The sequence below is a fragment of the Lottia gigantea genome, assembly GCF_000327385.1.
Source record: "Lottia gigantea unplaced genomic scaffold LOTGIsca_53, whole genome shotgun sequence".
Taxonomy (NCBI): Eukaryota; Metazoa; Mollusca; class Gastropoda; family Lottiidae; genus Lottia; species Lottia gigantea.
In genome coordinates, this window is record NW_008709815.1 from 1,729,368 (window position 1) to 1,752,155 (window position 22,788).

The following is a 22,788-nucleotide window of genomic DNA, read 5'->3' on the forward strand; positions in this document are numbered from 1 at the left end:
AACAATGAACAGATCATGTAGTGATAGAACAAACTGTTTATGCCAGAAATTTTCCAATTTTGAAGAAAAGGTTAAAAACAGTCTGTTAGTGGTACCAGAAGTTAAAACAGAAGTTAGATTTGTTGAAAATAACAGTCTACTAGTGGTACCAAGTTAAAACAGAAGTTAGATGTCTGATTTGTTGAAAACTGAGGGCAAATAAGAATGTAAATACTAGTTAAAAGTGCTATGTGGTTATAGTTGTATCATATGTATAAAGCTAATTATGTATATATTATAAAATGTTAAAAATATGTTAAACAACTATGGGTCTACTATTTATATTGAAAAAAAGAAAAATGAAGTGAAAATATATGTATTAATAATAGTGAAATTCAAGAATAATATTTATTCTTTACGATTATTGTAGTCTTTTGGTTTAGGAACTGGACTTGCATTTACAATAATTTTAGTTTAAAGGGGTTGTAAACAGGTTTTCTAAATTTTATATGGGTATTTGGGACACTGATTTCATTAATTTGCACCATTCCAATTTTCAATCAGATTTCTGTGGTTCCTGCAATTCCTCTAAAACTAAGTGATTGATGATGACAGTAATTGCATAGGGCTTTATGTGATTAAGCTAAGTTTGATTTAGTGACATCATCAAACACTTATTTTTTGTGGAATTGCAGGAACCACTGACCTCTGACATAAAATTGGACTAGTGCAAATTGATGCTATCAGTGTGCACGATGCACATACAAAATTAAGAAAACTGCTTTACAATCCCTTGCTCCTCTTGATTTATCATATGTGAGCAAGTCTAATTCAAAACGAGTTTAAGATTTGTTATGAAGAAACAAAACAAATGAAAAATTTGTATTTCCTTAGTGATTAAAGGAACATACATAGTGAACTTCTAGTCTTTAAGAAAGAGTACATATATTATTGTGATTATTTTATTTGGTTGTTAAATGTTTTGTGTTTTATTTTGAGAAAGGAAACCTTTAGTGTTGTGAATAAGTTTTTGTAGGTGTGTTCGACATTTTGTTGTAGGCTTGTGTTCATTTAGTTTTTTTGACTGGTTTATGGTGCATGCTGTAAAATAATAGTAGTATTTGGTTGGATTATGCTAATAATGTATAAGTTTCCAAGTTATGTTAAATTCCATAGAATGCCCTGCATGATTTACATCTCGCATGACATGATAATGAACTTATAAAACTAATAGAAGACCAAATATTTTCATTTATCAAATTTTGTGAAAAAATATTATTCTTAAAATATTTTTTTTTTATAATAGTCCTTAAAATTAGATGCTAAAATATACAGGAAAAATTGAACTCACAGTTTACACTGAACTCATTTTCAACTTTTTACTGGCATATCTTATAAACCAAGAAAAGGGGGGGTAACTCTGCCAGATGTAAAATTAGAGGATGCAATACAGAATGTTGTGAAAAGCATGTTATATTTATTTTCAGCACCATATCATTATTATACTGTTTATCGTAAACGATAACTTCTCTTCAGGTATAAGCTGTTATTATTTTATTATTAATATACCTTGACTATATCACAGTATATTACCATATTTCCCTTAATAAACTCTGTCAATCTGATTAATAATAAATATTTTGTTTCTTTTATGTTTTGTGGGCTATTCATCACTTTTTAGATCTGATAATAAGGTTTTTAAAGTCTTTTGTAACTTAATGGCGCTATTGGCATATTTATCTACGACATAAAACCATCTACATTTGAAGTGAGTTTTAGGTGAAATTTGATCCCATAATTACCATAAATCGCCATTGGTGGTGAGCTCTTATTGAACAAAGCATTTACTTGGATGAATTTTCTTTTAAACATTATAAGATTTTAGTATGAGTGAAATAACCCACAGAAAATATATGAAACAAAATATAAGTTGCATACTAATAATATTGTCCAAAATTCCACTGCTTGAGCTAGATTAAAGTATCAATATTGAAACATTGACAGCAGAAGTTCTTCTGAATCTAACAAAAGCAATATTTTTATATTTAATCAAGACTTTTGGCATGCTCATGAAAGCAGAGGAAATATGAGTTGAGTTGAAATTGAACGCTTGTATTTCTGTTCACTATATTAAAGTGATACTACGTCTTAGAATTAACATAGAATTTAAGAATTTTAAACTTGGCCAATAAGAGCCAACCTGATGTCATAAATAACATAACAGGATCCTTTTATAATCCGATAAATCCAAAAAACTTAGTAATTATCCACAAAAATGCAATTAACTATTTAAAAACGCTTTAATATCAAGATTAACCGTTTTTCAATAATTACTTAGTTTTATGAATTTTCTAATTTTCCATATTTTACATGGATTCTGTTGTAACTTAATGACACCAGGTAAACTAACTGATGAATATATACTCATATTGACCATTTCCAGAACTTAAATTTTATGTTCATTCTAAGATGTAGTATCACTTTAACATGAGTTTGTCAAGGACGTAAACAGGGTTTGAATTATTAATGTACTGCTGGTCTTTTAACCATTTGTCAAATTAAAAATATATCAAAAAAGCAATACAATTTAAGTGGAAAGGAATTGTCTTTTCTCTACATGTTTCTTTTCATCCATTGAGAGATTTTTTTTCTTCATTTTTAAACAAAATCTTTGGGTTTTTTTTCAAACCGAAATTTTATTAAACCAGCAATGGTACTATCTCTTGGATAGAGTTATTGAGAATTTCAAGCCGTAATAATGCGACTTGAATTCTAGATTAATCATTAGTTATGTCTTTCTAATTAACATATTTTTCCTTTGATCTCGCTGCTAATATACTTCCTATTAATCATATCAACTGTTAAATTGTCATTGAAAGAGATGAAGTCTTTTAAGACTTGTAACATATTTTAAGTTGAAAATCCTACTATGTCCAGAAAAATTTATTTTAGCTAACTCTGAGAATCTTATCTGCTTGGATATCAGAGACTCTGTTCCTTTGAAATTTATAAAACATACTATAGTAAGTTAAAATATATATGTTCCAAAAAATCTTTGGTTTTCTTTTGAAATATGCCAGTTTTATCAGTTGTAAAAGCATAGCAATGCCTATATTCTTATCATTTATACTCACTGCTCTATAGTATTCATTTAATAGCTTCTTATTACATATTGCCTCGATGTAGGCTCTTAGTTTTGGTAATGGGAAAATAACAAGCATATACATACTAACAAAACTGGTGCATCTTTAAAGGTATACTACTTCCTAGGATGGCAAAATGAGTTTGTCAGTGGACTTGCCTAGTATACAACAGAATCCCTCTATAATCCAATAAATCCATAAATTAAATAAAAATCCATTGAACGAAGTAATTTTGAAACCTGCTTAGAAGCGTGTTTCAAGAATTATTAGTTTAATAGATATCATCTTATATATTGATTCTATTCTTTAGTCATGGTACCTGGTAAGTCCAACTGATGAATCTATACACTTGTTAACCAAGTTTGAGATTTTCATTTTATATCCATTCTAAGAGGTAGTGTTCCTTTAAATACCACTACCAATTATTTCATATTGACCCTAATGGATTTACATTCTATAAAATTCAATTAACTGGTCTTGAAATTATATGCATTTAATGTTCACATAGGTGTGTTCATCAACATTTTTAATTTTCAATTACTGTTTGGGTCATTGAATTCCAATTCATACTTATTATAAATTGCAAAATATATTAATCAATAGAAGGAGTTATTGCATGCCATGTATATTTCTTTTTTTACAGCTTTAGAGTTATTGTGAAATCCAGTACTTGTCTTCGTTTTATACGAGGCCTACTTATTTTTTATTGATAAACTATTGTTAGTTAAAGCTTTTGTTTTCACATAAAAGGGTGCTTTCCAATTTCCTCAGAATTGAATGATAATGTTATTGAATTCTAAAGGCACTATATATCTGCAAGGTCGTGTATCGATACTTGACGATACCTCATATTCCATAAAAAAGAGGGAGATTGGAATCATAAGTCATTTTCACTGATTTGACTGAAATTGTTGTAAACTATTTATAAGACAGTGGCCGTTAACCATTACTTTCCGCTACCTTACCAAATATCACAGTTACAAAGTAATAAATTAATAATTTTTTATTTTTAACACATTACCCCATATAGCAATACATATTGTATCATGACCCTTGTATTACGATACATGATTGGCAATACCCAGCACTTATAAGATGATGATAACACTCTACAGTTTACAAGGAATGCATTGTATTCCTTTGTTAAGATTAATATCTATTTTATTGATTAATTCTAACACTTTTAAAAAGTTTGCATTAAGATTGCATATATTAGAAAAGGAAGTCATTTAATGCAAAAAAAAAAATTTAGTATTTTTGAAAGAATGTTTGATTATAAGTAAATATCACTGGTTGTCATGGTGATGATAAGCCTACTATTTGCAGCATCATGCCATTACATAACTGAAATTTTGTTGGGAGTAAATTGTTCTAATCTTATTGTTAGTTATATTTATAGTTTTATATGAATTCATTTTATAAAGGGCTAGATGATGTGAGATGCTAACTTAAGAATCGGCATATATATTCTGATATTAATGCACACTTATGTAGCATATGCAATCACATGTATACTATGTTTGTAGTAAAAACAAAATTTTGAGCAACCACATCATTTCAACTTTATTAGTAAAAAACTACAACAAATCCTTATTTAAAGTAATACTACGTCTTAGAATCAACATAAAATTTAAGTTCTCGAAATGGTCAGTATGAGTATATATTCATCAGTTAGTTTACCTGGTGTCATAAAGTTACAACAGAATCCCTGTAAAATCTGTAAAATTGGAAAATTCATAAAACTCAGTAATTATTGAAAAACGCTTAATCTTGATATATAAGCGCTGTTTAATAGTTAATTGCATATTTATGGATAATTACTAAGTTTTTTGTATTTATCGGATTATATAAGGATCCTGTTATGTTATTTATGACATCAGGTATATCTACTGGCTCTTATTCGCCAAGTTTAAAATTCTTAAATTTTATGTTAATTCTAAGATGTAGTATCACTTTAAAGAGGATCTTCAAGATATTTTGACTATAATGCTTTTGTCAAATAAATGTCTTGAATAAATATCTAGTGGTAGATAGAATATTTTTCTGTCTTTTTTTTTGGATAAAATTGTTAAAATTCCCCAATATTTCGAATTATTATATTTTGATAAAATATTGTTTTGAGAGTGGCCAGTTCAAAAATTGCTAAAAATTATGCCTGAATTATGTAGTTAAATTGCCAGGAATAAGGGTTCCTGCTTCTCATAGACATTCTTCTTATATTAAGTTATTATTCTTTATGTTGTATTTATATAACATGTTTCTGTTAGCTTGAGTTTATTAACAAAACTGAAATATTTCAAATAAATCTTAAATGCTTCCTTTTGTGTTTTGATACTTGTATTACATGTATTTCTTTAGTAAGGCAAAGATGTGTGCACCATTCCACATGTAAGTCAAGCAGCCTGCTACATATTACATGGTCTAAATGTGGGTTCTTAAACATTTATCCCAATAACCTTTTGATCTAACCTGATGAACTCTGCTTTAACCAATCAAATTCCTTCACTCTCTCACAAAATCTTAGCGCTGGAGAGTGCAAAAATTGATAAGTTAAAGCATGTGTTACAAAGCAAAGGGTTATTGGTACAAATATTCAAGAGGCTCCTCTTTAGACCCTAACTGATGTGGCTGTATTAAAAGTAAAAGCTAATAAAAAAACAAAACGAAATTTTGGTAAAATTTTAATTAGACTGCAGATATTGTCAAAATTATGACCGTTTCTATAGGAACTGCACTCAAAATGTGTAAACCCAAAAAGCACCAAACAATTTTTCTTTATTTTCCCGAATGTGATAGATCCAGAAGTCCAGCCACTGAAGGTAGCAAAACATTCTGTATATACATACAGGAATTACTATAGTCTTGTGTGGTAGCCATATTGTCCATCATATTCATGTTATTATGAAAATAGTCTGTGGTCCTCTGATGTTCTATGCCTACCAACTGGGTACTGGGATAGCCAACAAGAGATTGAGCATGCTGAGTGGAAGCCATGTTGTCATACACCATGCCTTGTGTGTCTAGCGTCATGTGACTAGACATTGTTTGATGGTGTGTCTGCTGGTAAGTGACGTCTGTCATTTGTAAACAGTTGGACATCATGGTCTGATCATGTAGATTGTGAGAAATTTGAGTTTGATCATATTTTTCACTTTCGGGTATAGTCTCTTCTATTTCTTCAGCTGGATCTACTTCATCCATGACTGCAATTTTACGAACTGGTGGTAACTCACTGTCGCTTCCATGAACACTTTTCATATGACGTCTTAAATTTGATAAGCGACCAAATGCTGCTTCACACCAACATTTGTGTTCTTTGATTTTTGAATGAGTTTTTTCATGGCGATTCAATCCACTTCTGGATTTAAACATCATTTCACATTCGGTACAAGCATAATTACGTTCCTCATTATGTTTATGTTTATGGTGACTTTCTAATGTTTTCTTTGTATGAAAAGCATCACCACAAAGTTCACAGATGAAATTACGCTGCCCTTTAAAATGATGCAGCACATGTCTCTTTAAATTATTCAATTCAATAGTTTTATATCCACAATATTGACACATATGAGGTCTCTCTCCACTATGACACTTTAAATGACGTTTTAAGGTCTGTTTTCTGAAACAAAAGATTAAAAGATTTGAATGTTTTTCATTATTATTAGATATTTTGTTTCCTTTTTTTTCTGTGGGCTGCTCCATTTATTTTTGTTATTTCCTATAGATTTTTGGCATAATAATTTATGCATACATGTACCATTGTAAAGAGCATTTGATGGTTGAACTCGATTCTCTTGCAAATGTAATAAGATTATGGTATGAGGTGAGTTAACCCACAAACAATATACAAAACAAATTGACCACTTCAAATAGATGTTGAAGTTGTTGGAATTTTTACAGTTGCAGGTCCTTTGCTGAAATTGTTTCATTTTTATTGCCTTTACTTACCTGTAGAAGGATTTGCCACAAGTTGAACATGAAAACTTTTTATCTTGTTTGATTCCAGCTTTCTCACAATGTTTGAAAGTTTCTGTGTGTTTTAATAGTGCTCTTTTGGTTCGAAACGCCAGTTTACATACAGAGCATTCTAATGGCTTTTCACCTGCAAACAGAAAACATTACTGATGTGTGACCTTTTGCAAAAAAACTGTTTAATTAGCAGGGACATTGCTAGCAGAAAAATTCCATTATTCCTAGCCCTAATGCACAGAGCTGAACATTTTGATCAATGGTCATTCAATATGGTGATATTGAAAGACTGAAATGTTGCATAAACTTTTCAAATTAAACTATAAAGTTTCAGACATGGTACATAATAGTTGCTTTGACCAAATGAATCTTACCTGTATGTAACCTCTGATGGATCACCAGCAATCCTGGCTGACTAAATAATTTACCACAAACATCACAAATTGAACTCTTGTCACTATAATCACTATGTTCACACCTATGTTCATTCAGCTGAGCATCAGAGGAAAAATACTGAGAACATTTATTACACTTATACTCATTGTATTCATTTTGTTGAGTTTCAAACTCATTTGAGAGCTCGTATTGCTGATTTGAATATACATTCTGTTGGTTTGAGTATTGATAATGCGCAGCTGAATATTGATAGAGCTCATTCGAATGTTCACCATGTTCATTAGAATATTCTTGATGCTCAGTGATATATTGTTGATGTTCAGTTGCATATTCTTGATGTTCATTTGTAAATTCTTCATTTGAGTGTTCATTTTGTTCATTAGAATACCAGTATTCCTCTGAATTATCTTCAGTATTTTCATAGTGTTCATTTGTATGCTCTACATGTTCATTCTTATCACCTAAGGATTCACTGCTGTGCTTGTTCATATGTTCTGTGAAAATGTTCAGATCCTTGCATACTTCTCCACATACCATGCACACCATTTTGGAATGAATTTTAGCATGTTCTTTTAATTCTGATTTCTTTGAAAATGACTCTTCACATTCAGAGCATTTTAAATTGGGTGAATGCATATTATGCAAATGTCTTTTTAATGATTTTAAAAGTTTAAAAGTAACACCACAGTCAGAACAAGTGTGTTTTTTCTTTTTACCTTTGGCGATCAATTTCAGAGCATTTTGATCACACTCATGGAATTGAAATTCACAGAAATTTTTTAGTTCTTTTCGACATCTTAGACAAGACATGGGTTGCCCAGGATGCGATTTTATATGACTTCTAATGGCTCTTGGATGAGTCAAAGTTTCGTTTGTTTCATAACAGACTAGAACTCTTCTCTTTATGGGGACATCTGCCTGCTCTCTTTTGGGATAGGCATGTGCTTTGATAGTTCTTTTGGCTTTCTCCTTAGCAGGCGATGCTTTTTCTGAGGTGATGCAATTTAGAAATGTTGGTGATTTTGATTCAAGAATGCTTTTGATCGAGTGCTTCATAAGAAATCTTCTTGTGATTGAATTATTTTCATTTCTATCTTTATTTTTAACATGATCATCTGGTTTGAGAAGAGCAGCAGACTTCCTGCTTTCAACTTTCTCCACACGTTTGTCCTCAAATGAGTTCAACTGATTTTCATGTTGTTCACAATTGGATGATATGTGAATAGTACTGCCCAATAAGGTTTGAAGTTTCTTAATTGAAGATTCTAAGATTGTTATAGCTCTTTCTTGATCTCTTCCACTTAGCTTTACAAATGTCTCCTCTACAACTTGTACCTGATAAAATAAATGCAATAAAATAAAATCTTAAGAAGATTGTGAAGAGGTTTTCTAAAAAGTTCATGTATATAGGGGACACTGTTATCATCAATTTTCAATCAGATGTCTGTATATATTTCCTGCAATATGATGACCAGAGTTCTGTGATATATGTTGCAATTAAGGGCGCAAACACGTTTGTTTAATGGAATTGCAGGAACCGCAGATGTTTGAGATTTTCAATCTCTTTTTTGGCTTCTCTTGTTTTGGCTAATAAAGAAAGTTCATCACCACCATCCCCACCAAAACTTAAGGTAACTATTTCTGCAGATTCCATAGACATAAATTGAAACAATAACTGCTCCCCGAAAATTAGGTCAAAATATGCAAGTTCTACAAAATCGCAGATTCCATTGAGCTCACAGGAATAATCTTTGCAATATTTATATTTATATGTGGTCGATTTTATTTGAGATTGTAAAAGCCAAACTAACTGAATCGTTGGTGACTTGATAAGAGTAGCCTAATCATTTCCATTTTAGTGTGCGATGAGGCTTTTCCAGTCTCGTGACCTAATTTCTGCACAAACGTCAAAACATTACATCGAAGCCTCTTGTGAGCTTTGTAACCGCTTATACCTAATCTGTATATTCCCTTACCTTCATGAAGAACGTTGGTAGAGATTCTGCCATTATAATACGATTCCAATCAAGAATAAATGTTCAGACAGCAACGGCCATTTTCCAAACAACATCATAACCCTCTTGGATTTAAGAGGGACCAGTTATTATTCTTTCATTAAGCGACAGTCAATATTTTTTTTATTCCTCAAACTTTTTTTCTCTTATTCTAATAGCTTTTCTTTGGGTGGGGTGGGGGTTAAAACCTTATTGTAAACATTGTTACATACAATGTTTAATGTAAACAAATCCTGGGAAGACAAGTTCTCAATAGTTTTATTATACAAAGAGCAAAAATAAAATAAATACATTATTGTTTTGACAATCACCTTGCAAAAAATCAAATGATCAAACTTTACCAAAAGCCCTCCATTTGTACCTCTTTTGATAAATTTTGATTGTCCGGTTTTTTGTAAAATGAGATCTGTACATGGTAAGTATAATATTTTCAACAATGAGGTTTATTTCAACTTAAATGATTTTTTTCCTCCAATCTTATAGGTGAAGTTTAGATTAGTCCATCTCATGATTAAAGATTAATCTAAGATATTGGTGCACATTAGTAAACATTCTAATCAAGAACAATGAGATTTTATGTTCTAACTGCCACAGCCCATTGGTCTGAAGAGGGTTACAAAACACCAGGCATTGTGCCAAGGGGGAAATTTTTTCCCAATCTCATGCTTTAGTCTTTATCAGTTTATCCTTAGCCAAATTCACTGTATAAGAAGTATGTAATATGTCTATACATCTTTGAATGATTGGATGACTACGGTGGGCGAGAATCAGAAAATTTGTATGCAACAGTAGTCCTTTTATTAAGAACATGTCATACATTAAAACTAAACACTGAAGTTTTAAAGGGATTGTAAATAGTATTTCTAAATTTTTTGTATTTATTAGGGACATTGATGGCATCAATTTGCACCATTCCAATTTTCAATCAGACGTATGTTGCTTCTGCAATTCCGCTAAAACTAAGTGTTTTATGACATCTCCCTGCAAAATTTGCATGTATCACCTGAGACCTTTGCGTGGTTGACGTTATAAAACGCTTAATGTTAGGAGAATTGCTAGTACCACAGACATTTGATTGAAAATTGGAAAAGCGCAAATTGATGCTACCATTGTCTTTAATACCCATACAAAATTTGAAAACCTCTTTACAATCCCTTTAAGATATTTCAATTACAATCAATTTTGTCATGTATTTTTAGCCACACCCACAAAGTTAATATAACATAATTTATATAATGGATCTCATCCAGACAAATCAATCTGGGTAGACCTTATGTGATTTTGTTGATGGTTATTAGCTGTAACACTCTTTATCACTAATTTTCACCAAGACTAGGAAATATATCGCAGATTAACGTACGAGCGTAAACATTATAAATTAACCATGTGATAGAAAATTAATGTTTTTGTTCACTGAACATGCAATTTTAGTCATACAAATTTTTGAGAAACGGGGTTCAGGTACCCATAAATCTGGTCATGTGCATGTCCTAAATAAAATAACTATATTATTATATAAGGTAAGGATATGAAGGATTCAAAACTTTTAGATAATCTTAAAATCAGATCTAACAAATACAATCACTAATAAACGGATCAATCAGTAACAAAAGGTACATATTCATCTAAATGTTTGCTTTAGTAGAGGATACATTTTTATTCATCTATCTGTATCACTTTTCAAAATTAAAACTCACTTATAGTTCCTATTCAAGTTTAATAATGGCGTCCATGAGAGTCATTTTAACATTTGCCATATTACAGTTATTGCCACCTTTGGTCAATTGCTACATGTATATTACATTTACTTTGAGTACTTAAAGGGATTGTAAATAGTTTATCTAAATTGTTCATGTGTATTGACGACACTGATAGCATCAATTTGTACCATTCCAGTTTTCAATCAGACGTAGGTGGCTTTTGCAATTCCACTAAAAGTTTGAAGTCAGTATTGCAAAAGCTGCTGTTGACATATAAGGACCTTTGCAATAGTGATGCCATAAAACACATAGTTTCAGTGGAATAGCAAGAACCACAGATGTTTGATGAAAAATTGGAATGGCAAATCTATGCCAAATTTCAAATTGTTTTATAAAACCTCTATACAATCCCTTTCATACATGATCCATGTTGCAGTGATTAGTGTAGTTCAATAGTTGACTGTTATACTATTAATTATATATTATATAATATATAAACATTTGGTAACTTTTCACAACAAATCAAATTGTTTAAACAATACAACAAAAATAAAATTATTAGTTTACATTATTCATTCAAAATACACATTTAGCTGAATAGACACAAAATATATTGCTTGATATGAAAGATCTACAGAGGTTCATGAGATCAGTCTGCAGATTTTAACTGGAAGTAATAATTGACCAAATCTTACTATAATGAAGATCTAGAGATTGCTTTTCAATGTTTTTCTGCGAGCAAGTACACCTGTCATCCATGATCCGATGACATTTTGCTTTAAATTGTGTTGATTTGGAACTTTTACCCACATGTTCAGACTAAGCAAACAAAAGAATTGTTAGAATTTGGATGATGATTTAATATTGGTTGAAAATTCTAATGAGAGAACATGCATTACTTTTCAATTTAGTCAGATCATAGATGGTAAGTGGAAGCACCCATAGAAAAAACATGAAACAATCAGTATTTTAATCAGATCATGATTGAATAAAGGAATACATTGACATACCTTTTTATTGGTTATGCAGGAAAGCATTAATGGCTAAGATAATCCTTTCTCTAATTAAACACAAAATGTAACGAGCTGATGAAATGGTCTGGATAATCAGAGCCCTATATTAGTACAAATTTATAAGTTATATGGGGTTAATATATATTAAGGATTCAAAATAAGGATATACAAATAATCAAAGGATTAAAATCAGATCTTACATGGTAGGCTACTGCCAATATATACACAAAAGAGTAATTAAGTATATGAGACAAAACATTAATTAAGTAGGATATCTTTAATTGATGAAATTTCAAGCCTTTGCTTAATAGTATTTCCACTAAAGTCAACAATTCCGTATATCTCTTCTTCATGTTGGACATGAGCTTAGATAATGCCATACTATATCAAATGATGTACAGTGGTCCAATTACCTAAAGCTGACCACTGATTCTAACCAAATGTTGAGTTATTTCACATTCTCAGTACAATCTAGTAGGTCTCTGCAACACATCCTGATAGTAAGACTAGATCATGTCTTATTTTAGAAAAATAATGTAAGGATTATAGAGGTCAGGCTATGTACTCCTCACTTTTTTTTTTTGATTTGTCATTAGTATTCAATTCTTAATTAACAAGTAACCATCCAAGTGTTCAGTTAGTCTATCTTTTCCAAACGTCTTGTAGTTTCCTATTGTACTAGTTGTGTCTTTCAATAGGATACTGTAACAAGACAAAATGTTAAGTAAATGCAGGGCATACGTCATTAGCACATGAATAATAACAAATCTTAACTACTGTTTGATATTGCTTTTCCCAATAAATATCAGCCATTTTCCTACAGCAGCCAAATTCAGCCATTAATTACTGAAAAGTATATTATTTCAATTCAGTTTCTAAATTGTTTGAAATTAAATGCAGAATGATTTCCAGATTTATGATGATGCCACAGAATGATCCGAGATGCCGTCGCTATTTCCATCAATCTTCATTGCTGCTCCTCTTTTTTTAATCATACTAGGATCGAAATCTGGATGACGTCTAGCATGCTTCTGCAGATGATCGCTTCTCATAAATTTCTTCTCACAGATTGGACAACTGAATCTTTTTTCACCTGCAAAAATATAATTAAAGCATTGAAATACAAGTCATGTTTTTCATTGTGATCTGGCCCAAAAATATTCACATCAACTCAATATTCCAGCTTGTTTACAAAGAAGGCATTAAACATGTCCTTAATCAAAGACTTGAATTTAAAAGTGTATTTCTATTTTCTTACCTGTATGAGTTCTTAAATGCCTGGCAAGTTCATCAGATCTGGCAAATTTTTTACCGCAACCACTCCAATCACATGGAAATGGTCTTTCTCCTATAAAAGAAATTAATGTTATAATCAGAAATCTAAAGCTATAAAAATGTGTTGTTTCTTTGGGTTTTGAGCTCAATGTTTTTTTGTAGATGAGGGTGTGCTATAATACCTGGCCCTTTAAGGACTCAAATATAAGTATTAGAGGCAGTAGAATTCTGTTGAATTGCTGTTAGATTTACAGGGAAGCTTGTTGTCATATTTCCAGTGCATGGTTTTTGACATTCACAAAAGTTGTGATTACCGAAATTAAACTTATAAAAATTGTATACAAGTATAAGTATAATCCCTGCCAGTGACAACAGGTTAATTTCTTGCTTTACATAATCCAATCTTTATTCTGATAAGTGACAAGGGTAGCTTAGATTCAGGTCTTACAGCTGGTATTGAGCAATTATCCTTTAAGAGGGTTATAACATATGTTTGGGAAGTTTATATTGATTCAGTTCAGAATCTCAACTTAACTCAACCAACTTAAACATGCTAGGTCTACTGAAGGATTTGGAAGCTGTGGCAATGTAAATTTTAAGAAACACACCCACACTGTGCGAACAAAGAAAATAATGTTACATGTCTTGACCTACTGTATTCTAAAAATAGCACTGATTTAACATCTGCTTAATATAAAGGATAAGGCCATACCTGTATGGGTTCTCAGGTGTGCTTTTAAATGTGAACTCTTTCCATAAACTTTTCCACAATCATGATAAGGACATTCGTGCACTTTTTTACTTGAGGATGAATTTCGTTGCATTATGATTTTTCGAACTTTTGACTTATCGTCAGTTTCTTCTTCTAAATAGATGGGCGTGGTCGTTTTAAAGATTTTTCGCTTCAAATCAGTACAAGTTTGCATATTTTCAGGGATTGTTACACTGTTGTCAGGGATACCTTCACTATCGTAATCTATTCCAGCCGTTTCTTGTTTTATTGAACTCAAATCAGTTAAAATTCTTGCGAGCATAAACAAAGAATCAGGTTGACCCTGATCTCTTCTTGATATTGTTGTTGTGGTTACTGCACTATCTCGATTTTCCGAACTTTTAATTGCGTTGTTATTGACTTCAATATCGTTAGCAGAATTTGACATCGCCACCAGGCATTCAGCTGCTATATTAGTATCGCTGTCATGTCCATCTTTTACAACTAAGGTCATTTTTTATGGCATTGGCACAAATTAAGATACGTGTGCTTCGTTTCCAAGATAGTGAACCACGCCCTCGCATGAAAATACGACAAAAACACTTATTTTTCACAGTAACAACAATATTTTGTGCTACAAGAGTAAATTGTCTGAATTAAATTTTAAAGTACCATAAAATACACTAATAAACAACACCAAACAATTCAATAAGATTCCGTTATATCATAAATTCACTTTTCTTGCAGACATATTTCACAAAGTAAACCATTTTCTTTGACCGCGTGCTGTGGGCGTGACCCTTTCTCCAAGGTGGAAATGACGTCAGAGCAAGTGCTCGATTTCTGATTGGCTTAATCGAGCAACGCCCGCGAAACCGATTGTTTTTCTTTTACGCTATCAGCTGTTCGGAATGACATTTTTTATACAGTAGTCTTCGGGATAAAAGTAACGGTAGCGACCGTGTCAATCAAATTTTAGAAAATTGTTAGGAGGGCATTTGAAACATGTCTTTAGTGCTGTTACACTCTTTGAAACTATTTCTGCACTTAGTTATGTCAAATAATTGAAGTAATTGAATTTACAAAGGAAAACTTTTGTTGGTGGGCGGAGTCAGCACTATTTATATGGAAAACCACGCCTACTATTCTCAGAGTTCAGAAATCCATGACCTTTTGACGTAATATCCGTCTGGTGAAAAATAAACAAGAGGAATAATAATATTTACATCGTAATATTGTCAAATCTATGAATTTTCACAGTTTGGGTACATTGGGAGCTTGGAAATTAAGCAGCGTATTTACACATCGTTAGAGTTTTGTGAATGTGAACCATTTTATGTGTTATTCTTGTGATTAGATGGAAGAATGTTCTAGGAAACTGTTCGACACAGTGCAGACCATTGTTCCGAGTCCGAACGAGAAAATGAATTAACTCAATAACTGTCAAGCTGAGACGAGTTTCCTGCTAAAGAAAGACATTGAAGTTTCTCACATATGGTTTAAGTTCATGTATAAAGTCTACCAAAATGGTGAGGACATTCCAGAAGTATTTGCCAAACAAATGTCATCGTACCTACAGCTGTATTCACTGCAGAGCTCATTTAGCTATTCATGATGAATTGATATCAAAATCGTTTCAAGGAAGTCAAGGAAGAGCATACCTATTTAATGATGTAGTTAATGTTGGTTGTGGGCCAGCTGAAGAAAGAGTCTTATTAACTGGTCTCCATGCAGTGGCTGACATATTCTGTGAATGCTGCAAGACAACTTTGGGTTGGAAATATGAACATGCTTTCGAGTCTAGTCAAAAATACAAAGAGGGGAAGTATATCATTGAATTGGCCCACATGATAAAGGACAATGGATGGGAATAGTTTCTTGAACAATGTGATTTTGTGTGAGTCAGGAAGGAAAAAAGACCTTAGTTTCATCTTGCTATGTGAATTGATTTGTTTCTATGACTGCTTTAAATGATAAATATTTATTGTTCATGACTGATCTAAGCTGAAATGATTAGAAACATCACAATGGGCCGAGTTTTAAACGTTTAGAAAGGCTGTGAGGGGCATCAACAAAAATACCCTTATTTTCTTGATGAACTTTTAGCATAGCAACAGGATATCAATAAGATTAAGGATAAGACATATGTGCCAAGGAGTTCATGATAGGTCAAGTGAGTCAAAACAGACCTTAGAGTCAACAAAGTGACCATGTAAAGGAAATGGAAAATCATTTTGTATAGATATCATTGTGTCCTTATTATGTGTAGTGTACTTGGTGTTTTTTTTTTTTTTCATGTGACAAAAATGTACTTTGATGGAGCCATGCTGCCTTTCAAAGGCTAAACAAAAATCATGCTTGACATTTGCAAAGAATCACCAGTTTTGAAATTCATAGAAAATATGTATATATTTTGATATTTATTTTGACAGAAAAAATGTCAAGTCCTAACCGGACAGAATTTGTCTTCATAAGCAACTGTTGCCAAGAATTGAAATTGAACTGTCATTAGACAAGATCCAGAGCATGGATATTCTATTTTCTTTGTTTGGCACAGACACATGTTGTATTTTGTTATAATTATGGTATAATAATGTTGTGTGTGTTGGAATAGGGAAGGGGGGTAGAGGTTATCATCACCATTCTCTTTCAGTGCTATTTATAACTGTATCTAACTCTGGTTAGAAACAAAATATTTATATGTGCTACTTTATTTATTAATGCTTTGGTTAAATGACCTAGTAACCCATTATATTATTATGCGACTTCATTGGCTCTAATTATAAACAATAACAAAGAATATGACCCAGATTCAAATCAATGTTTTGTATTTATCATGTGTGATTTTGAAAGAAAGATATCGGTATTATTTATAAATCGTTGAGTTATTCTTTTATTTAAAATATTTGCCCCTTAGCCTTTGTGATGAAAATATAGCCTAATGCCCGATTTCTCAGTTAGCTTAGTTTCCATTTTGGTGATATATTGACATTGTACTGACTGATCTAAAAATAGACTCATGGCTTGATGATGTCTGTATTTGATAATATATTTCACATATTGAGATCTTCTATAATGTGATCCCAAAAGTCTTTATAAATTTATAGAAATTTAGCATTTTAGTATCTTTCTGGGATTATATTGCAGTTGCTTGGTTACCATGAACGTTATGACGTTATGTACCAATATAGATAAAGCTGAGGTTGTGGTCTAAGGGAGACAATTACAACTTACTTTGGTCCGAAGCCAAAAATATTAATGCGTTCTTCGATATAAAACTAAATTTAATAGCAGATAATGGTTTATCTCGAAATTCATGGATATAGGAGTCATAATAATCTAGGGAATGAAGTTTAACTTGCTACTGACAGAATAGGAATGCACTTTGATACGACTGCAAGTAACTTGTGAAAGGGTTAATTAAGGCGAGTTGAAAGAAATATCGCCAAATCCCTAATCGCCAATTTAGAGGAGGCTGAGATGATCTCCAGTGTGTGGTTAGAGACGAAAAATCTTTACAAACTTAAAAGTTTGAAATGAGGATTTCTGACATTCGGGACCTTGTGGTCCAAGGCAGACAATTTTAACCTTTTTTGGTCTGAAGCCAATAATTTTTTTTGTATTCGCTTACACTGCACACACATCTTGCATGATTTGCATATTCAACCGTCTTCCACTTTTTCACCAATAAGCTTCGGTGGAATAAATGTTCAAAGTATGGCCTGGAACCCGATGCTTAAAAAGTTATGCAAGATAAGATTTCTTGACATAATTCACTCGATTGAGAGCAAAATTTCTCTCCCTGTACACTTTGTTGCGCGTGTTAAAGGATCAGAAAAGTATGACATTAAACTCCATTTGTTTTTTTCTTATCCACCAATATTCTTACTTTCAAATGCATAGCAAATGTAATAGTTTCATGTCTGGTTGTTGAAAGTTGAGATGGAGATCAGTGGCTTAACTAGATAAGTGGACTTCATTGAGATGGGACCCCTTCGCCGGGAAATATTTTATTACGCTCTCCTGCCATTTTTTTCTGGGGCCCCAGTTGTTGAGCCACTGATGGAGATCATTCATAAGAGAGGAAAAAAGGGTCAACATCCGATATAATGAAATGTAAAAAATTAATGTGTCATTTGTTTTATTTAGAAAACAACATTTCTCTAGGCAGTGGTTTTGGTTTAACTAATTTAGATATCTTTGCTCTATCGGAATACGTTGCTGCTATTTTCGGTAACTGACCAAGATCGGCTGCTGAGCATGGTCGTTGTATTGCTGATTTCTGAAATAATGAGATCGAAAATATCTCAAGCAAATTAAACATAGATTTATGGAATAGCTTGGTTCCCTATTGCTGCTTGAGGAAAACAAGAGATTGACACCGTCAACTAGCACCGCCCTTTTATCGTCTTTATTATACTTTTATAAACTTAAGCGGATACGAGCCCCGTTGATTTTTCAGATGCATATCGTTTGTTAGAATGTTTTTCTAAAAGATCTGGAAATCAATAGCAGAAGTCAGCTTATTCACAAGAAAGCTTTTGACCTAACTGACGACCAAGATATGAAACAAGGGTGCATTAAGACAATCAAAATACCGGCCGTCATAATTATATTGATTCACCAACCAGATAAATACATAATCATAAATATAGAGATCTTTAAAAGCATACCTGATCCTCTGAGGGTAACGAGATGATTTGAGAGAAAGATCTTTCTCTACGGTAAAATGCCGATGATAACTGTGGCGATGGTGATGCTGACGTTACACCATTTGTATGCGAAGATGTTGCTGAGTTAGGGTGATGACCATTCGTCTTGGCTCCATTAGATCGCTGGTCGATGAATATTGGTTGTTTTTCTGTGAACATTCTGTTGAAATTACAGTCTCTATTGCTCAACTCTAAACGATATTTTTGAATTTCTTTACGTAATTTTTCTAGTTCTTCACTTTCCTAGAAACAATTTTAGAAACTTATATTATGCACATGTATAATGAATTTAAGGGAATGTAAAGAGTACCTTAAGTTAGTTAGTTAGATATTAACGATTGATCAAATTTACGATAGCAGAATACAAGGGATTGATTATATCATGATCAGAGCGATTTTATGTGACCACGTATTATATATTCACACTTGTCCGAATCAAAATTTGTGATGTTCCATAATATTGATTAAAAGTTGCATATTATGAAAACAAATGATAACTTTCTGTGATGCTCTCACAATGTTCTAAAAAAAAACCTGAAATAGATCACAATATTATGCTCTTTACGTAACATAAAATAGACTTACTGAATAGTGCACACTTTTAGAAAGTCTACCAACTTGGTTAGCTACAGTTTCGGTCACTTTTCTACTGAAATCTCTTTTGTAGGATTTTAAGTCTGCTTCCAGCTGTTTGATTCTAGAATGTAAAGATTCTCTTGTTTGGTAACTATCGTCTAAAGCACTATGTATATGAGTTATTTCCTCGCGTAGTTTAGCTGCGTTGTTTTCGGCTTCGCGCATTGTCAGTGTCATTTCTCTTTCGGTTTCTTTTAGATTTTTTTCCAGAATTGCTGAACGTTTTCTCAGTTTGTCCATTTCAACCTCTTTCCGCTTGAGTTCTTCATTTTTATGAACAATCTGATCGGAAACACCACATCTGAGTTTTTCGATGTCACCTTGAGCATTGATTAACAGGTCTCTTAAATTCTGACACTCCGTTTTCTCATCGTGTAAAGATGACTCTAAGTCCTTCACTTTCCTTTCGTATTCATCCCTCATCGCTTTCAAATCCAATTGCTTCTCGGAGTTTTTCTGTCTATTTTTCAGTAATTCGGAAATTTGTTTTTCCAGTAACGAAATCTTGTTTTTTGCATCTTTGATCACAAGCTCGATCTCGTGTTCATACGCATCTTTAAGTGCTTCCATTTCAATTTCCTTTTCATGGTTCCTGGTGAAAAGCATGTGAACTACTTGCGTTAGCTCAGCAACCTTTTTCGACATTCGAAATTCGAACGTTTTCTTTGGTTTATCCATGGCGTCTGTTGTACTTAGGTCTTTATTGAGAAGATATTAGATATGAAACTCCACTCAAGATTTGTCATGTAAACTAAAAAAGAAAAGAAAATCAGATCAAATATATTATTTACATATAGACAATATAATAGAGAAAATAATATCGGAGTCAATTTCGCATTTAAAGAGACTTTATAGCAGTAGAATGGCAAAAATGATATTAAGCAATTCCGCTCTATCTTTAATTAATATTATGCAGCTTATCAGTGTGCAGGGTAATAAAATGGCTTCCACTCAGAAATACATTCCCGCTTCAGAGTGCGAAGCATGTCGATTTCGTGGCCGAGGTTTTGTTTTTGGCAATTATGAAAAAGCTCCTTTAAGCAATGATAAAAATAAAACGGGTTTCACTTTTTGAGTAGCTCATAGAAATTTTAAAGCTGTTTTCTTGTTTGCCATGATTTAATATAACCGAAACACTTCAAATATAATCCATGAGGTTTATTTTCCCATTAATATATCTTATGTTATTTTGTAATTGCTTATTAATAACAAAGGTAAATATGAAACATAATACACCACTTAATGGCTTAATAAATACTGTCATATTCAATATAAGAATATACAGTACGCTTTATTTATAACGTGTCGAATAGGTCCTTAAAACCTTATCAAACATTATCGAAACTAGGCCTAACTAGCGAATACAGATGTTAGCATATTTAAATCTAAGATCATCTTACCGTCATTTTTGAAAGTTTTAACACCTCGATTCAAAGTTTGACATCCAGATGCCGATATCAATAAAAGACTTGTAAAGGAAAAAAACAGGAGCCCAACTGTAGACTCGATTAGACACTTAATCATATCCGGAGTATTTTTGTCGTTAGGTCTGTTACTAACGACGCCTCTATATATCTAATCTAAACTAATACGATTTTATCTATTGATCTCTATGTAATATAAAGATCGTGTAAAAGGGGCTTAAGATAATCTCCACCTGCCTTTGATAGCAGGACGTGAAATTAATTTCTTTTGTGTCAAATCACATTTTTCTTCTTCAAATTTTAAGTATTCAAATTAATACAGAATTTTTTTAGACCGTTGCAGAAAAAGTCGAACATTTCTTCTGTAAAATAATATTGTTTAAATTTTCAAGTGTCAGTCTAATTAAAATTATACCAAACTTTTCTTCCGTTTTTGATAAGCTTTTATTTTTATTATAGCCACTTCAGTTAGGGTCTAACGACAGTCCTCTTAAACGTTCGTCAAATTAACCTTTGACCTGATTTAAACAGATAAATACCGCGTCACAAAATGCCAGCTATTGAGATAGTAGAAATTTTATTGGTTAAATCGGACGTCATCGAGTTAGGTTAAAAGATTTATTTGAAGAAAGTTCAAGAGGACTATCGTTAACTGTCTACCTTTGTAAATTTAGTGTCTCCAACTTTTGGGCTTACTCTGTCGAAGTCGATTTTTGAAAACATGCAATTTCTCTTCTGGGCTGAAATAGAGGCAGGACATTTAAAACCTCATTTGAACAAAAACTCTTTTGGGTAAAAATTTGCGAATGCGTTAAGGACCACAATTTTGAAATGTTACCGTTTAAAAACTTCCAAAGATGAACAGTTGCAATTTGAACTATTCTTCAAGTGCTTTCATATCTAATGTTTAGTTAACACTTTCAGTATCCTAACCCCAAAAATCTATATTTCTTTAAAAAAATTTGTGGTTAAAAAGTCACACTGGAATCAGATGTTCATTTTTATTGTCAAAGGGAGGTAATTTCAATTTCTTATGGTCTAAAATTAATATCATAATATTATTAGTCTGTATAATCTAGTCTGTGCTACTTCCTTGTCAACGCCTATAAAGATTTAAGCAATAACCTCTGATATATTACTTAGCTCAAGATATTTTCATTATTTATAAAATAAATAGGACTTCAAGACCTACATGTACGTTTAACAATGCCCAGGTTCTGCCAGACTTCTCGAACCACATCAATCAGAGCGGCACAGTTTTGCTCATCCAAAACGTAATACCATTCTACAACATTCTAATACTGTATACTGTTGTGAAATTAAACCTGACTATACTGTAGGCTAATCATGAACCTTTTCTGCAGCTAATGCAGACGGAGAAACGCCATGTTGTGTGCAACGAGAAAATTTTGCCGGGACAGCGCATCAGTCTGCTCTGTAATATTTCCAACTGTCGGGGCATCTTTAACGTGCACAGCCTGTAACGAACGCGGTTTATTGTCCAAGCCAAATAATAGTGGCTTTGTCGTGTTAGCTCCCCTGTCTTTCATCAGGGTAAGCAGTTTCAGAATTTATGCAGGAATCAATAATTCAATTATGCTTCTGTACCCATTTGCAGCACTATAGTCCAAAAGGAAATTCAAATCGCCTGCATACCCATTTCAAAACAAGTGCATTGGTCATTAACTAAGTTTAGGAAGTATACATATATATATAAATATTTCTATAATAGCCATGGTATTCTCATGGTCAAAGGGAGATCATTTCAGTTTCGTGTGGTCTGTAGTAAATAACGGTTAGCCTTGTAGCCATGA

The 22,788-nt window shown here is 32.3% G+C and overlaps 4 protein-coding genes across 4 annotated transcripts; 1 reads left to right on the forward strand and 3 right to left on the reverse strand.

Moving 5' to 3' along the window:
* Nucleotides 1-6,446: 6,446 nt before the first annotated feature.
* LOTGIDRAFT_74520 (hypothetical protein) lies at nucleotides 6,447-8,195 on the reverse strand (the record flags this gene model as incomplete). The annotated part of the gene is made up of 4 exons (XM_009062693.1): nucleotides 6,447-6,741; nucleotides 7,071-7,224; nucleotides 7,466-7,628; nucleotides 8,031-8,195. Coding segments are annotated over 4 exons (777 nt in total), but the record flags the coding sequence as incomplete, so codon positions are not given.
* A 4,934-nt stretch (nucleotides 8,196-13,129) lies between these two features.
* Nucleotides 13,130-14,314, reverse strand: LOTGIDRAFT_126249 (hypothetical protein; the record flags this gene model as incomplete). Its single annotated transcript, XM_009062828.1, has 3 exons — nucleotides 13,130-13,308; nucleotides 13,474-13,563; nucleotides 14,203-14,314. 3 exons carry the CDS (start codon nucleotides 14,312-14,314, stop codon nucleotides 13,130-13,132), a joined length of 381 nt encoding a protein of 126 aa, XP_009061076.1.
* A 1,084-nt stretch (nucleotides 14,315-15,398) lies between these two features.
* On the forward strand, nucleotides 15,399-16,233 carry LOTGIDRAFT_219464 (hypothetical protein). The gene has a single exon (XM_009062829.1). The coding sequence runs from the start codon at nucleotides 15,729-15,731 to the stop codon at nucleotides 16,074-16,076; it is 348 nt and encodes a 115-aa protein (XP_009061077.1). The 5' UTR covers nucleotides 15,399-15,728; the 3' UTR covers nucleotides 16,077-16,233.
* Nucleotides 16,234-18,328: 2,095 nt separating this feature from the next.
* LOTGIDRAFT_234666 (hypothetical protein) lies at nucleotides 18,329-21,006 on the reverse strand. The gene is made up of 4 exons (XM_009062830.1): nucleotides 20,951-21,006; nucleotides 19,500-20,301; nucleotides 18,876-19,157; nucleotides 18,329-18,484 (listed from the first exon to the last, which is right to left on the reverse strand). The coding sequence occupies exons 2-4, from the start codon at nucleotides 20,226-20,228 to the stop codon at nucleotides 18,344-18,346; spliced, it is 1,152 nt and encodes a 383-aa protein (XP_009061078.1). The 5' UTR covers nucleotides 20,229-20,301; nucleotides 20,951-21,006; the 3' UTR covers nucleotides 18,329-18,343.
* Between the last annotated feature and the right edge of the window lie 1,782 nt (nucleotides 21,007-22,788).